The 14,442-nt window shown below is 44.4% G+C and overlaps 1 protein-coding gene across 1 annotated transcript; it reads left to right on the top strand.

Moving 5' to 3' along the window:
- Positions 1-2,380: 2,380 nt before the first annotated feature.
- Positions 2,381-8,444, top strand: Syce1l (synaptonemal complex central element protein 1 like). Its single transcript, XM_074055363.1, has 9 exons — positions 2,381-4,070; positions 4,275-4,349; positions 4,859-4,906; positions 5,171-5,225; positions 6,676-6,739; positions 7,502-7,571; positions 7,660-7,714; positions 7,857-7,928; positions 8,094-8,444. The coding sequence occupies exons 1-9, from the start codon at positions 3,887-3,889 to the stop codon at positions 8,158-8,160; spliced, it is 690 nt and encodes a 229-aa protein (XP_073911464.1). The 5' UTR covers positions 2,381-3,886; the 3' UTR covers positions 8,161-8,444.
- Positions 8,445-14,442: the final 5,998 nt, after the last annotated feature.

Below are 14,442 nucleotides of genomic sequence, written 5' to 3'. Positions count from 1 at the left end.
ATAGTAATGATGTAGCAAGTCGCTTCTAGGTGGTATTCTAGGTGTATCCAGTAGACATAATCCAATAGAAGCACAAAGAAGAATGTACAAAAATGGTGTGCTAAGTAAAATGGTGCCCTTCCCAAAATTTATGCCCACCAGAACCTTAAAATGTGACCTTATTTAAAAATTGGGTCTTCACAGATAGAACTACTTAAGATGAGGTCATACTAGATTAGGGCAGGCCGTAATTCATTGACTGGTGTCCTTATAAAAGACAGGCAATAGGCCAGGTGTGGTGGCTCAAGTCTGTAATCCTACCTATTTTCGAGGTAGAGACAGGGAGGATCATGGTTCAAGGCCAGCAGAGAATTTTTTAGTTCACAATACTCCATCTCAAGCAATGGCTGGATGCAGTGGCACATGCCTGTCATCCCAGCTACATAGGGAAGCACAAATGGGAGGATCCCAGTCCAGAACAGCCCAAGCATAAAGGGAGACCTATCTCAAAATATAATCAACATAAAAAGGGCTGGTGGAGTGGCTCCAATGGTAGAATGCCTGCTCATCAATTCAACATGAGTTCAAACCCCAGTACCACCAAACAATAAAATAAAAACAAAAATAGAGGAAGGCAAAAGGGATACACAGAGATACACAGAGAGAATGGCATGTGATGATGATGACACAGACACACAGGACAGACCAAGTTTATGGTTCTCTCTTATAGCAGTGGATAAAACAAATACAAGCAATCATCCTGGCATTGTTTGTAATGGCAAATGATGAGGAACAACCTAAATGTCCATCAGTAGGAGCCAGGTCTTAAATTACTGCTTGTCTGTGCAGGACAATGTCATGCAGCCAGTAAAAACAATAAAAAATTCACCAGTATACATCATCAAATGAAAAATAAAGAGGGGAAATACTGTGTATGACAGACAACCATTTACACAGAAAAAATAGGACATATGCTTGCATATGAATTAGATAACTTGGGGGGAGAGTTGTGGTTCAAGTTGTAGAGTACCTACTTAGCCAGCACGAGGTCCTGAGTTCAAACCCCAGTACTGCTAAAAAAAATTAAATACCTTATAACATTCAGTGACCCCTGAGGAGGAAAACTGGGACACTTCACTGTTTACTGTGAAGTATGCTGTATACTGTATACTTTTCACTGTATACATGTGTATGAGCACTTCTGTACTCACTTTATAGCTACCGTATGTGTTTATGAACTGGCTTCCTTCTCTGATCAATTTTCCTTGGAGAGGAGTGGGTCACTGGAATTTGACCTTTTATCATTATTTTCAAGCATTTAAAATGTTTTTAAAGTGCTAGTATTTTCCTGTGTTGTTGTTTGAATTTTAAAAGGAACACAGCCTCATGTTAAAGTATATAGTGAACTATATATGGTGAAAAGTGCATTCTTTTGAATCAGGATCCAAAGGTCTATTCATTGCAATTAATTGATGTATGCCTCATGTCTTTTTTTTTTTTTTGTGGTACTGGGGCTTGAACTCAGGGCCTTCACCCTAAGCCACTCCACCAGCCCAGTTTTTTAGGTTTTTCAAGATAGGGCCTCTCAAACTATTTCCCCAAACTGGCTTTGAACTGCGATCCTCCTGATCTCTGCTTCCTGAGTAGCTAGGATTACAGGCATGAGCCACCAGCACCTGGCCTTCTGTCTTTTTTAATATAGGTTTTCCCTCTCCCTTGTTTTCTTCTTTGTAATTTATTTGTCGAAGAAACCAGACTTAGCTGTGCATTTCCCACAGTCTGCATGATGTTGACTGCATTTCCAATGCTGTCATTTCATATGTCTACCTGCCCTTTGTATTCTTCTGAATTAGCATTAAGATAGGGAAGCCTGACGTGATTCCATTTTGTTGTTGTTGTTGTGCTTGTTGAGGTTTTTGGAAAAGTAAAAAAAACTTTCATAAGCAGTGTTATAGTCTTCCATTAAGAGGCTCATAATATCCACTTGTCCTTTTTAAAAATGCTAACAGCCAAGAATAATCATTACCTAGATATATCGGTTCATTAGAATTTGTAAATTATTGACTATACCATCTTTAAGGAAATTTATCTGCCCTTTTTTGTTGGTTAGAGCTTCACATTGACTTTAAATAGCAACAGTAGCAAAACTATATCTCTTCTCAGCTCTGAGTTTCCAAGGGGTATTTGGGGTGTTTTGGGGTTTTTTTTTTTTTTTTTAACCCCTCCTGGAGAACCTGACTCATCCAGCACATACCATGCACCTGAGAGGCAAAGGAGAGGGGTTTTACAAGGACCCTGCTCCAGTTGGAAAACAGATTCTTAGCCGACACTCCAACCCAAGGAGTGTCTGACACTTCCGGACTTTCCAGATGACCTGGATCTTTTCCCCTGTCCCTGTCACTCCCGTGGGGTCCTATAATTCTGGTTTTCATCTCCACAGGGCAAGACACATCTTTGAGGAAGACTGAAGACTTGCTGGAGATGGTGAAAAAGCTGCAGAAAGGTCTCATATCTTAAGTCTGAGCCTTGCACTGGGATATTGGGTCAGACAAATATGGTTCAAAACTCAGACCTCTCAACTCACAACCTTGGGAAATTATCCCATTGCACTTACTCCTTCTTACACAATTGTGTTCTTTGAACCAAAAATATAGCTCCACAGTTCAAAATTCAAGAAGCCTAGAAGGATGGAAAAACATACCCCTTCTATCTACCTACACATACACACATTTACACACACCACACCATACATTTTCTTGACCCAAAGGCCAGTGGCGGGTGTTTTTAAATCCGTAAGTATCTTCAAGAGATTTTTTTAAAAATACATTCACACATGTATACTCTTTGTCCTCTTTTTTTTATGCACAAATGGTAAATGACAATGCCAACTGCTTTGCTTTGCTTTGCTTTGCTTGCTGAGAAGGACCTAGAAGCCACTTGCTTACAGTGCCCACCTCAGGGCTGGGCACAGTGCTGACTGACTGCTTGAAATTAGACCCCCATTCTCAACTTCAAGTGCTTCCATCCATTGGTTTGCTCTAAACAAAAGGGAACTTCCCCATCCCACTCATGGCTGCACACAGGAGTGCACTGGGACTTTGCCTGGACAGAAACTACTTAAAGCGATTGAGGGACTAAAAATGCATAGGGACCCATCCAGAGCATCTCCAGTAAAGCAAAGATAACCCCTTCCCCCCTAGGATTTTTGCCAGTCATGATATGCATCACAGAAAGCACCCACAGCAGGGGCAGTCACAGCAGGGGTAGGTGGTGATCCCAGAAAATCCAGGGCCTGAGCTTATTCACAGTAGACTGTGTTACATGTTGGCAGTGAGACCCAGCATGGGAGGGGCAATTTTATACCCCAGCTCTCTTTTACTAACCTTAGAACCAGACAGGGAAGAGGAAGAAGACTTCTCCCTACAGATCACTAAAACATGTCCCGATAGAGAAAAATTGCAAGGTGCCACCTGCCACATGAAATCAGTGTTTCCCTTATTTCAACCAGGTTGACAGAAGTGACAGCCTACTCTACCCAGCTTTGAACAGTGTGGGACATATGGGAGGTCTCCATCAGCTCCCACCACACTCAAAATTGTATCTGTGAGCCTCCACCATGACCCAAGAGGCCCTGTGTGATTTCCCTTCCCACTTGCTCCTCCTTCCCACATGCTGCTAGACTCTAGCCACATCAGCTCCTCACTGAAACTTTGGATGTGGCAGAGCCTGCTCTCCTTCCTTGATTGGGAGCTTTTCCATTTCTCAAGAAGCACCTTTTACCATCTTGTTCTTTAATACCTTACTTCCCTTCACAGCAGGCCCTGCCACCCAGATTGATTCCTTTCTCCTCCCCCATCCAGAATGCAGGCTCTGCAAAGTGCTTGTTACAGATAGGGACACACAACAGATGCTCAATAAATGTCTGTTGATTGATAGCAGCAGAGCCCCAATGCCAGCATGCAGCCCTTGTGCCTCTGCCTGGGGCAGGCTGGCATCTGTTTTTCTTGGCTCAATCTTCTTTCTTTCTTCAGAGGGAAATCTGGAACCTCAGATTAAGGACCTGATTAACCGGATTAATGAGCTACAGCAAGGTAAACTTGGGGACCCATATGGACAAGCTGGGGACAGCAAGAAAGGCCTGGACTTTGAACACCTCCATTTCCTCATCTACAAAATTCCAGTTCCCTACCCTCATCCTAGAACTGGTTGAAGATGAACGTGTCATGTCACAAGAGAACAAAGAGCAAAGCCAGAGGCTGTGCTCACAGTGTATTTTTTTTCCTTCTTTGGCCCAGGAAAGCAGAAATCCAGCAAGGAAGTGGGAGAAGCCAGAGATCTCCAGGGTGCTCTGCATAAGGAGCTAGATTCCTGTAAGTGGGACCAAAAGAGGGACCCAGAGACCCCCTGACCATTATTAGTGTTTCTGCTCATGACTCAGGGCCTTTGCCTCACCTGCAGTGCTCTTAGCTCACATAATCCAGACTGTCTCTTGCTATATCGTGACAAGCCTATCTTGATAGTCCCATCTAAAAATAGAATTCACCCTTTTTCTGTCCCTCAAATTCCCCTTCTTGATTTTTTTCAGAGCCTCAGTGGCCACCTGAGATGACATTTACTTCTTTATAGTCATCTCTCCTGTCAACGTAAACTTTGTACATTTTTCAGGGTCTTCACTCCTTTGGCACTTACAGGAAATGTGGGCATGGGGTTGATGGGGAAGTGGACAGAATGGTCCCAGTGGGAGATGGGTGCAGGACTGGCAAGAATATACCTCCCCTCTCTTGTGCTGTGTGACTTTTTTTTCCCCCTTGCATGAAGTTGTAGAGGGGACCTGAAATAATGTCCCTAGGGGCTGAAAGTGTCACTTTGTGTTTTCCAGTGAATGGAGAGAAAGAGCACCTCGAGGAGGTCTTGAGCAAAAAGCAAGGTATTTATCCGGTTCTGGGTCTTCCTGATTCTACCCTTTCACTTTACAAAAGCCCACTCTCCAGAGTAGCAGAGGAGGCCCCTAGAAACCTGAGTTGGGGGCTTCTCTGTGCAGATCTCTCCCTTGGTTCCTCCTTGCTTGGAGGATGCATCTGGGGCTGCTCATTGCCCTCCAGTGTCCATCGTGATGTGGGGCTCCTTACCTCTGCCCCACTCTGTCTCTCCAGGAGCTCTCACAGGGCCGTTTTGGTTCCTCTCTCCACAGAAGCACTGATGATCCTCCAGCAGCACTGCCAAGAGAGGGAAAGTGAGGCTCAGTGGTAAGAGCCCCGCCCCAGCTCTCCCCAACTTCATTCTGCTGCCTGAGAAGGGAGCAAGAACTAGGATAATGAATCTTGGATACACACTCTTCATTTCCCTTTCTATAAAATAGAGCTTCCAGATAAGACACTTTCCTGATCATCTCTGATTTTAGGTGGTGGTGTTAAACTAACCTCAACAGTTTATTCACTTGTTGCTGATTCTTTATCAAAGAAAATTCCACCCACTGTTATTATCTTGTCTTTACCTGCTGACCACTAGCTTCTCTGCCATGCATTCATTTGTTTAGCTGCTCACTTTAAGTTCCCAGTCATCCATTGTCCTGCCCATCCATCTACCTATCCACTCATTTGTTGATTTAGCTATTCATATTCTGTTCGACTGCCCAACTAAGTCATCCAGCTGTCATATCTTTAATCTTCCATCTAATCATCTTCCATCTATCCAACATGCATTCACCTTCTCTCCATCTTTCCAATTACCCCTTCCTAGCCATTCATTTCTTTTCCATCCACCCATCCAAACAGCAATCCATCCTTCGTGGGAATCTTTCCATTATTTCTACATCAAGTCATCACACCTTCTCTCATTTCTGTAACCAGCCATCATCCTTCTAGCCAACCACTCATCCACTTAACTGTTCATCCCATTATCTGTGCACCTGTCATTTCATCTTTTGATCCTTTAACTTAGCACATTCCTGTGACTGGGGTCTCACGTCCTCATGCTTCCTGACTTTGTGTTGGGAAACCTGATGGGAAGTTGATGTGTGTGTATGCTTAACCACACCACACACACATTCAGCCTGATGAGTGTTTATGTTCATTTATTTACCTAACCCTCACAATGACAGTCACCCTCCCATCACTACCACCATTTTATGTATGAGGAACTGAGACCGAGAGCCATTAAGTAACCTCACAGTGGAGCATATCCAGGCTTCAAGTCATTCCCGTAGAATCCATGATGCTAAAATACTCGTGCTTCTCATAAAGGTTTCTTGGAAATGAACAGTTTTATGTGGAACAAGATGGGCAGAACAGTCATTTCTACAGACATCTCTACAGGTTCACATACAACAGAAGAAAGGAGATGGGTGAATATTGGGAACAGATGTACTAACCCCCACTTCCATTGGAGAAAAGGGGGCTCATTCAGAGTGTGACCAATGGTGATCTTTCCCTTCCCAGGAAACACAGGGTGCAAGAGTGTATGGAGCACATTTCTGACCACAGCTCTCAGATAGCAGAGTGCCAAACAGAAATCTGGGATAACTGCCAACCCTGGGTCTGGTGAGCCACTGGGAGGCAGTGGTAGTGGAGCAGGTGTCCAGAAGAGTTTGCGGAAAGAGGAGTTATTGGAACCCATGAAAAGCTGCTCCTGAACATGAGGTGCCCTACAGCTGGCCTGGCTAGGTGTTGGCCCTAATCTGTGATCTCTCATTCCTAGGATGGATGTCAAAGAGCAGCTGGAGGATCTGACTGGCCAGCACAAGGATCTCTGGGAATTCCATGTGAGCCATCATCATCACACCTAACCCCACTTCTCCCTGGGCTTCAGTCTCTGCTGCTCAGGCCCAATGCATTGGACAGTCCCTGACTCCTTTTTTACTGTCACTTTTAGCCTTACATTCGGCCACTTTTAACCCCCCTTTCTCCCCTCACGATTGCTTGCTGATTGTTGTGGGAGCTGTTGTGGATCCTTCTTCCTTCCCGCTCACCTAAAGCATTCACCTTGCAGTGGCATATGGGAACCTTGAGAAAGCCTTCATTCAACTGTGGATGCTGCATCTGGCAGCAGCTGAGACCCAAAGGGTCAAATCTTACCTACCCCCAGCTGGTTGGAGCAGGGGGAGGCATTCCCAGACTAAGAAAACAAGTTAGGTTGACCTGATAACCCTTGGGGAAGGCCTCTGAGCAGGTGATATCTGTATACAACCATGAAGGAAGTGAAGGAAACAGTTGAGCAGGTGTGTGGGTGCAAGTGTACCTGTGGGAAGAAAGGCTGAACTCTGCCTGGAACGTTTGAGGAACAGCAAATGGGATGCAGAGGATAAGGAAAGTGAGAAGTGCATTTTGAGAGGCCATGGGGAGCTACTGAGGAAATGGGGAGAGACTAGGGGTAAATGGGTCTCCAACCACAACAGAAACTGCACATTGTGTTAATTGTTGAATGAATGACCTAATATAGTGGACTTCGCCAGAAGCGCAAAGGGAGAGGGGTGGTGTAACCACAGAAAGACATTTGGACAGATAGTCCTCCTCTGTCCTCGAAGATGCTGAAGCAGCGACTGGCGCAGGAGATCCGTGCCCTGGAGCAAACCAAGGAGCAGTTACTGGTTGAGAGTGAGATTCCTGAACCGGGGGGCGGCGGAGTGGGGGGCCGAGGAACGTGGTCTGGGACATGGCCACAATGACGCCCCTGTCCCCGCAGGAAAGCTGGTGGGAGCCAGACTGCAGGAGGTGGAGTTGTGGATAGGCTCCGGGTGGTAAGTGTTGGGCGCCCAGCTGGGAACGACCGGTGGCGGGGAGGTGCGGAATTGTCCCCCAGCCGGCCTCTGTCTCAGTGGCTTTCTCCCCGACCCCTTTGACTCTTGCTCTCTTTCCTCTTCTCTCTGTCCTTTTCTGCAGCCTGGAAACTGAGCTCGAGAAATTTGGGGGACAAACCCAACGCACCCCGGAGACCCGGTCCGCTAAGGACAAGTTAGTGCCCGGGAGACGGAGGTTAGGCGCACGGGGGTCTTCGGAGGTCCCCGGACGGAGGGCCTGGAGGTGCAGGGCGTCCCCGGGGCGGGGTGCAGGCAGGTGCCGGCCGTGGGAACCTGAGGTTGCGGACCCGGGCCCCAGCCTGACTCCCGCTGCCCGCAGGCCGGCCGCTGGCGCCCCCGCACCCGCCGTGAGGAGCATCTGGAGTCGCCGGTGGAGCTGGCCCTGACTCCCGCCTGGGCCTTTGGAACCAGCCCCAGGAAGTAAAGGCGGTGCTTTCGGAGGCTGTGCTCTGGGTGTCACTGGGGGGAGGGAGTTCGGGGCGGGAGCCTCAGCCCAACTCCACCTACCAGTCCACTGCAGTCATAGAACAGATAGATGCTCAATAAATGCTGAGCAGCTCAATGAGTGAATAAGTGGGTGTCAAGTCCTGCAGATCACGGTGCGTCCACGCCCTCACCTTGGGTTCCTGAAGCGACTATTTTATCAACAAGGGTTACAGGAACAGTGTCAAAAGGACCAGGCTAGGTCTTCAGGTCCAGAGAAGCCCAAGCCGCTCAAGGTCTCCAGATTCCCACAGTCTCCCAGTGACCTCTCAGACCTTTCTGCTCACCTGAGCTCACCCTCACGTGTTCTAGCCATCCAGTAGCCTTTTTTTTTTTCAACCAATTTCTTTGCTTTTATTTGTTTGTTTGTTTGTTTTTTTTCATTTTTCTTTTATTATTCATATGTGCATACAAGGCTTGGTTCATTTCTCCCCCCTGCCCCCACCCCCTCCCTTACCACCCACTCCGCCCCCTCCCTCTCCCCCCCCAATACCCAGCAGAAACTATTTTGCCCTTATTTCTAATTTTGTTGTAGAGAGAGTATAAGCAATAATAGGAAGGAACAAGGGTTTTTGCTGGTTGAGATAAGGATAGCTATACAGGGCATTGAGTCACATTGATTTCCTGTGCGTGGGTGTTACCTTCTAGGTTAATTCTTTTTGATCTAACCTTTTCTCCTCAAGCACTCTGAGCCCCGGTCCTCACAGGGTCTTTGCCCTGCTATGTGTTCATCTGGGCTGCCTATCTTCTGGTCTCCTGCCTGGGGTCTTTTGCACTTAACTGAACGACTATTACGTATGTCATAATTGAACCAGAAAGACAGCAACTGAAAAGCAGGAGGGGGAAGGTAGTGCAAACATACAGTCTATGCAGCTCCTGGACTAGGGCGGCAGAGATAGTGGGGCAGGGCTTCATTAGAATCTCCAGGTGAGCAGCAATATGCTACTTACCTGGACAGAACCTGCGTTGGCACATCATGTACTGTGTCAGGGGTAGCCATCCTTATTACAAAGAGTTTTCATACTGTTTAGTCAATCGCGGTAATCTTACACAATAAACAGCATATTAGTCTTGTTGCCTTACAGTTAAAGAAACTGAAACCAGGGAAGAACTAGTACTCAAGGCCAGGGCTTCCCGAATTCTACCTGTTCTCCAGCCCACATTATACCACATTCTTTTCCATTCCATCCTGGCTTCCTCCCCATCTTGTTAGTGAATGTAGTAGTCCATTTTTCCAATGAAAAGCAAAATACCTGAGACTAGGGAACTTTATAAAGAAGAGGGGTTTATTTTGGCTCATGATTCTGGAGGTGCAAGGTTGAAGGTCCATCTGGTGATGGCTTTCTTACTCATAGGTCCAGAGATGACACAGGACATTATGTGGCCAGATACAGAGTTTGTATCCCTTCTGTCTCTTATGAAGCCACCAGAATTCAATCATAAGGGTTCCATATTTCATTAGTATGACCTTATTTCATTCTAATCACATTTCGAGGGTCCCACCTCTGTACACTATGGTGGAATTAAGTTTCAACCCTTTTACTTCCCCATGATAGGGATTAAATTTCAACACATGGAAATATGAAAGACACCCAAGCCATAACAGTGAATTAAGATCAAAATCCATTTGACTTAATTCTTCCAAGTCCAGTGATTCAACCAGCATAAATCCAGCATTTTTCACATACCTAGCCCTTTGCTAATCATTGAGAAAGTCACAGAAAATGTGTTGGTCAGAGGTTCTTCCATCAGGGAGCTTATACTCACTAAAGGAAGAACAGATGTGGTCAGTAAATAATAGGAGACACACAGCATGTAGGTGGAAAGTTCCAGGCCAAGAATTAGGCAGTTTCTTACTTTATTTCAGTTCTGATCCCCTATGTGACCTTGTTGGGAAAATAAGGCTAAGCATCCCCTGCTGACCCAGGAAACTTCACAAAAAATAGAAGACACAACAGCTTTATTGTTGAATACACATTAAATCAGAGTAATGTACATCACAGGCAGTCTGCTAAAAGATTGCCAAGATAGAAATGCAGCCCATTCTGTGATAAACAGTGACTAGTCCTAAAATAAGTAGACTAGGCACCATTTGTCACACATACATCATCTGAAATTTGGGTGTCTGCCTATGTTAATTTGCTTTATCCAAAGGAAAACCCCATGGCAGTTGGCAGCTTTGAAGTAGGACACACATGGTAGCTAGGCTCCTATTCCTTTACAGAGACTGAGATTGGGGTGTAATCATTCAAAGAGGTGGTTCCCAGGTCAAAGAGAAAGACACTACTGGGTCTTAAAGGTGGTAGGAGTGTATTTTTAAAAGATTTATATGCATTTCAAAGGGTTTTCTAAAGTAAGTTAAGGAAGAGCAGGGGTGGGGAAGAGTCACTTTCCTTATTTTAAGTGGAGAATTAAACCTTTTATTTCTAATTCGTATTTGCCATTACAACCATAGGTAAATCACTTCTTTCCAGGCCTCATTGTTTATGTAGGAAGAGGCAAGCAATGTATATCAGTGTTGATAATTTTGGGGCCTGGCTTAAGCAGTTTGAAGCCCAGTAGTACCCTGTTAAAACTTCCTTCTCTCTGTGTCATTACTTGCAATGTAGCCTACTTTTTCCTCATTCCACTGATTGAAAACCCAACACACCCACAGCTGCCAATGGTAGCAAAACCTAATGGTCAATCTAAGTCATGCGAAGAAGCTCCCCACTTTGTACATGTTTTCTTTGAACTGGGAAATCCACAAACTTCCAGGAAAGTGGAAGGGGTAAGGCCCATGATCCTCCAAAGGGCATGGTCCCTGCAGGCTCTGTCTCCTGTGCCTCTAGACTTCCCATCAGCACAGCTTTGGATAAGCAACTATTTTTTTCTAAAATGCATTTGTTTTATTTGCCTTCTATTTGTTTTTGCATTTCCCTTCCAATTGGCACTAGGTTTTCACATGGTTATGACCAAGGGCTGATATACTGATCAAATTCAGCATTTCCTGTACTCAAGGATGTGCAAAAGAAATCACAGCCTTAAGTTATTACAGTCCCTGAGAGAGGAGGACTAGGATCTGGGAACTCTGAAAACATGTCAGAGCAGGCATGGACATGGGGTAAAGGTGAATGATATGATGCAGAAACCAGGGTCAATGTGTAGGAATCTTAGCAGAAGTTCCTGTGAAAGAGATGCTGATTGATTGTTCAGATGACAGTCTGCAAGAATGCTTATTACCCTTGAAAGCCATCTTTAAACACACCAATACAATTTTAGTATTCTGATTGAAGAGATTGTGTTCTGCTGATGTAGCCCTGCTCAGAGCATTTGTTTAAAATGCTGATAAACTCAGTTTGTGTCATTAACAAAATGAAGCCCATTCGGGGTGGGGGGGGTAGTATAATAAAGATTTTGAAATCTGTGTCGTAAGTGCTGAGACCAAAGGATCTAAGAGTATTCCGAGGAAGAAAGACCTGGGTACTGAAAACGTCTTTGTGCATTCAGTGTATATAGTTATCATGTGATAAAAGAACCAGAGACACAAATGAGGACTTGCTCAAAATTACTGCTATCCAGCAGTAGAATCAGTGGCCATGTTGGGTAGGGCAAGCTCCATCACCAGAAGGAACCCAAAAATTCAGGCAGTGACTGACAAATGTGTTCTTCAGATGTGTGCAGTGGTTGAAATGTTAAAGTAGAGACTAGTTGGTGAGTATTGTGTGTATGGAAAGGAAGTATAGAAAAGGAATTCATTTATGGAGAGTGTCTGCTGTGTTACAAGCTATTTCCCAGCTCTGTGCACCCTTCTTCCCCCCATGAGGAAATGGAGACTGAGGTTTGAGAAGTTTTGCAACTTGCTAATGTTCTCGTGGTTAAGAACTTAGGTAAGTTCCATCTGTTAATCTTTACAATCATTATTTGACTTTTTTTGAATCTTGTACCCTTCTATTTTGGAGTTATCACTTCTTCATGGGTTGTAACCCAGACAGAAGTCACAAGAGTGTCTGTGTGTGTGCTTTTTATGGCCTCTGTCTGAAGTTGTCAGCAGAAAGAGCCTGTAAGAGAGCCTGAGGGTTCTGCTGCAAAACCCAGTGCCAAATCAAGCCCTTCAGGCACTCACCAGAGAGCATCTGTATGACAATGCTTACTGTTGACTATGGTGAATGTTGTACTCTACTTCCCTGGATCTTACTTTGGGATGGAGAACTATCTCTATAGCAACTGACAGCTGCTCACTGTTGCCAGCCCTCTTCAAGAATTTCATCAGTGACAGAATGAGGTTGCTTAAGGTCCTGCCTTTGTCCTGTAGTATTCAATAACCACTGACTTGGAGGTATAAGAGAGCCCATGAGGTATAGAGACCTGCCTCTCTTGTCTATGTTGAAGTCATCTTATCTTTAGAACTCCCCATGAGGTTGGCCAATGCCTTCATTGAAACCTCTCCCTTTGTGCTTCCTTTCCTTCTCTTCCTTTTCCTTCCATAAGTTTTGATCCCAAGAACGGTGCCTAATAAATACCTATTATGCTGGTCTCCATTTTAGAGTTGGCTTTAGCAGTCAACTGTGACATTTCAGCATCTTCCCATGTGGGAGGTTGTCCTATGTTTCAGTTGTCCAACCAAGGGGCCTGGTAACTGAACCACATACACATTTATTCATATATTCTCCAACAAATACTTACCAACCAACCACTATTGGTCCATAAGTGCTCTGAGCTCTACTAGGAATGCAGTATAAGTGAGGATTCTGTCTTAACCCAAAAGGGATTTTCAGGCTAACAGAGAAGAAAGTCATTGAACAGATATTTACATAAAAAATGATGTGACGTTAGGGAAGGTGTTTGGAGAACTGCAGGGCATTATCAGTGAGCCTTTTCCTGGTACAGGGAAGTCAGTGGAGGGTCTCGTAAGGAGCTGAGACATTAAATTTGAGACCTGAAGACTGGGGGATGACTCAGATGTGGTTGTGCCCCTGTGTGTGTGAGTATATGGGGGTAATTCTGAAGTAACAATATGAGATGGAAGATATTTCTATCTTTAGTGAATGGAAAGGCTTGGATGGCAGCAGCATGGTGAGAAAGAGGAAGAGAAGTGAAAGTGAGGTTTGGCTAAATATTGTAGGAACTTACAGGCTCAAGCATAATTATGTCGCATAAAATAGTAAATCATATGTGTCTTGGATTGTGATGTAATTTTCCATTTATTTTAATTCTGTTAATAACTTCTGCATTTTAATAAGCGAGAAAACAATTTCAGAGAGATTGTATGTTCTGTTCAAAGTCAGAAGCAGAGCAAAGAAACCCAGCTATGTCCACCTGGGTCCAAGGTCCACATACTTGTGGATTCCATGAATTCTCTGAATGTCTTTGGGAAATAGTCTCTGTTTGGGTCAATGGAAGCCACAGCTTAGAGAGACCTTTAACCTACTTTAATTCTCTATCAAACTGAGGGCCCTTGGATGCTTGGTCCTTTTACCAGGGTGAAATTGAAAAATAATCACCAAAAATGGATTGGTGATCTCCGTGCTATAAAACCATCCAAGGGATAGACCATGCTGGAATTTCTCTTATCAAATACCACTTTCATTTCAAAGTTTCAAAGTAGGTTAATGGCCCTTTAACTCTATGATAATGATTACTTTTAAAATATCAAAGGCCATTTTCTTAAAGGTCCCTCAGATTTCTGGCTTACAGTCAAATTCTTGTTTTTGTGTTCATTTCACTGAAGTAGAGTTGCCATCAGAATGATTTCACTGGAGCCCACTCATTTCACACATTGCCTAGGAATCCTAATGAGGAAATACATGGTGTTTTTGTTGTGATTCATTTACTTTGCATTGCAAAGTATTTTAAGTTTTAAAAAATAGAATTCATAGTATAAGTAATTATCTACTCATATCTGCTGAGTGAGTTTCTCACATCCATCTTCTTGTCATCTTTTTCTCAGTTCCACTATCCTAGCTCAGACTTTTGTCCTTGCCCTTTGTTTGCCTGGCTAACATAAGAACCTCATTTCTCACTCTGCCTGTAGTCTTACCCATCCCCATTCATCAACCACAGTGTGTTCAGAACTAATTAAATCCTAGCCGTTTGTTGCTTTGGTCATTTCCCATGAACTACAGGGTTAAGATCTAAACCCCTATTCCAGAATGCAAGACCTTCCCTAGTAGTCATGCCAACCTACCTTTCTAGTCAGGTACTAC

This window comes from Castor canadensis, chromosome 15, assembly GCF_047511655.1.
Source record: "Castor canadensis chromosome 15, mCasCan1.hap1v2, whole genome shotgun sequence".
In the NCBI taxonomy this organism is placed as follows: Eukaryota; Metazoa; Chordata; class Mammalia; order Rodentia; family Castoridae; genus Castor; species Castor canadensis.
This window is presented reverse-complemented; position numbering and strand designations above follow the sequence as displayed.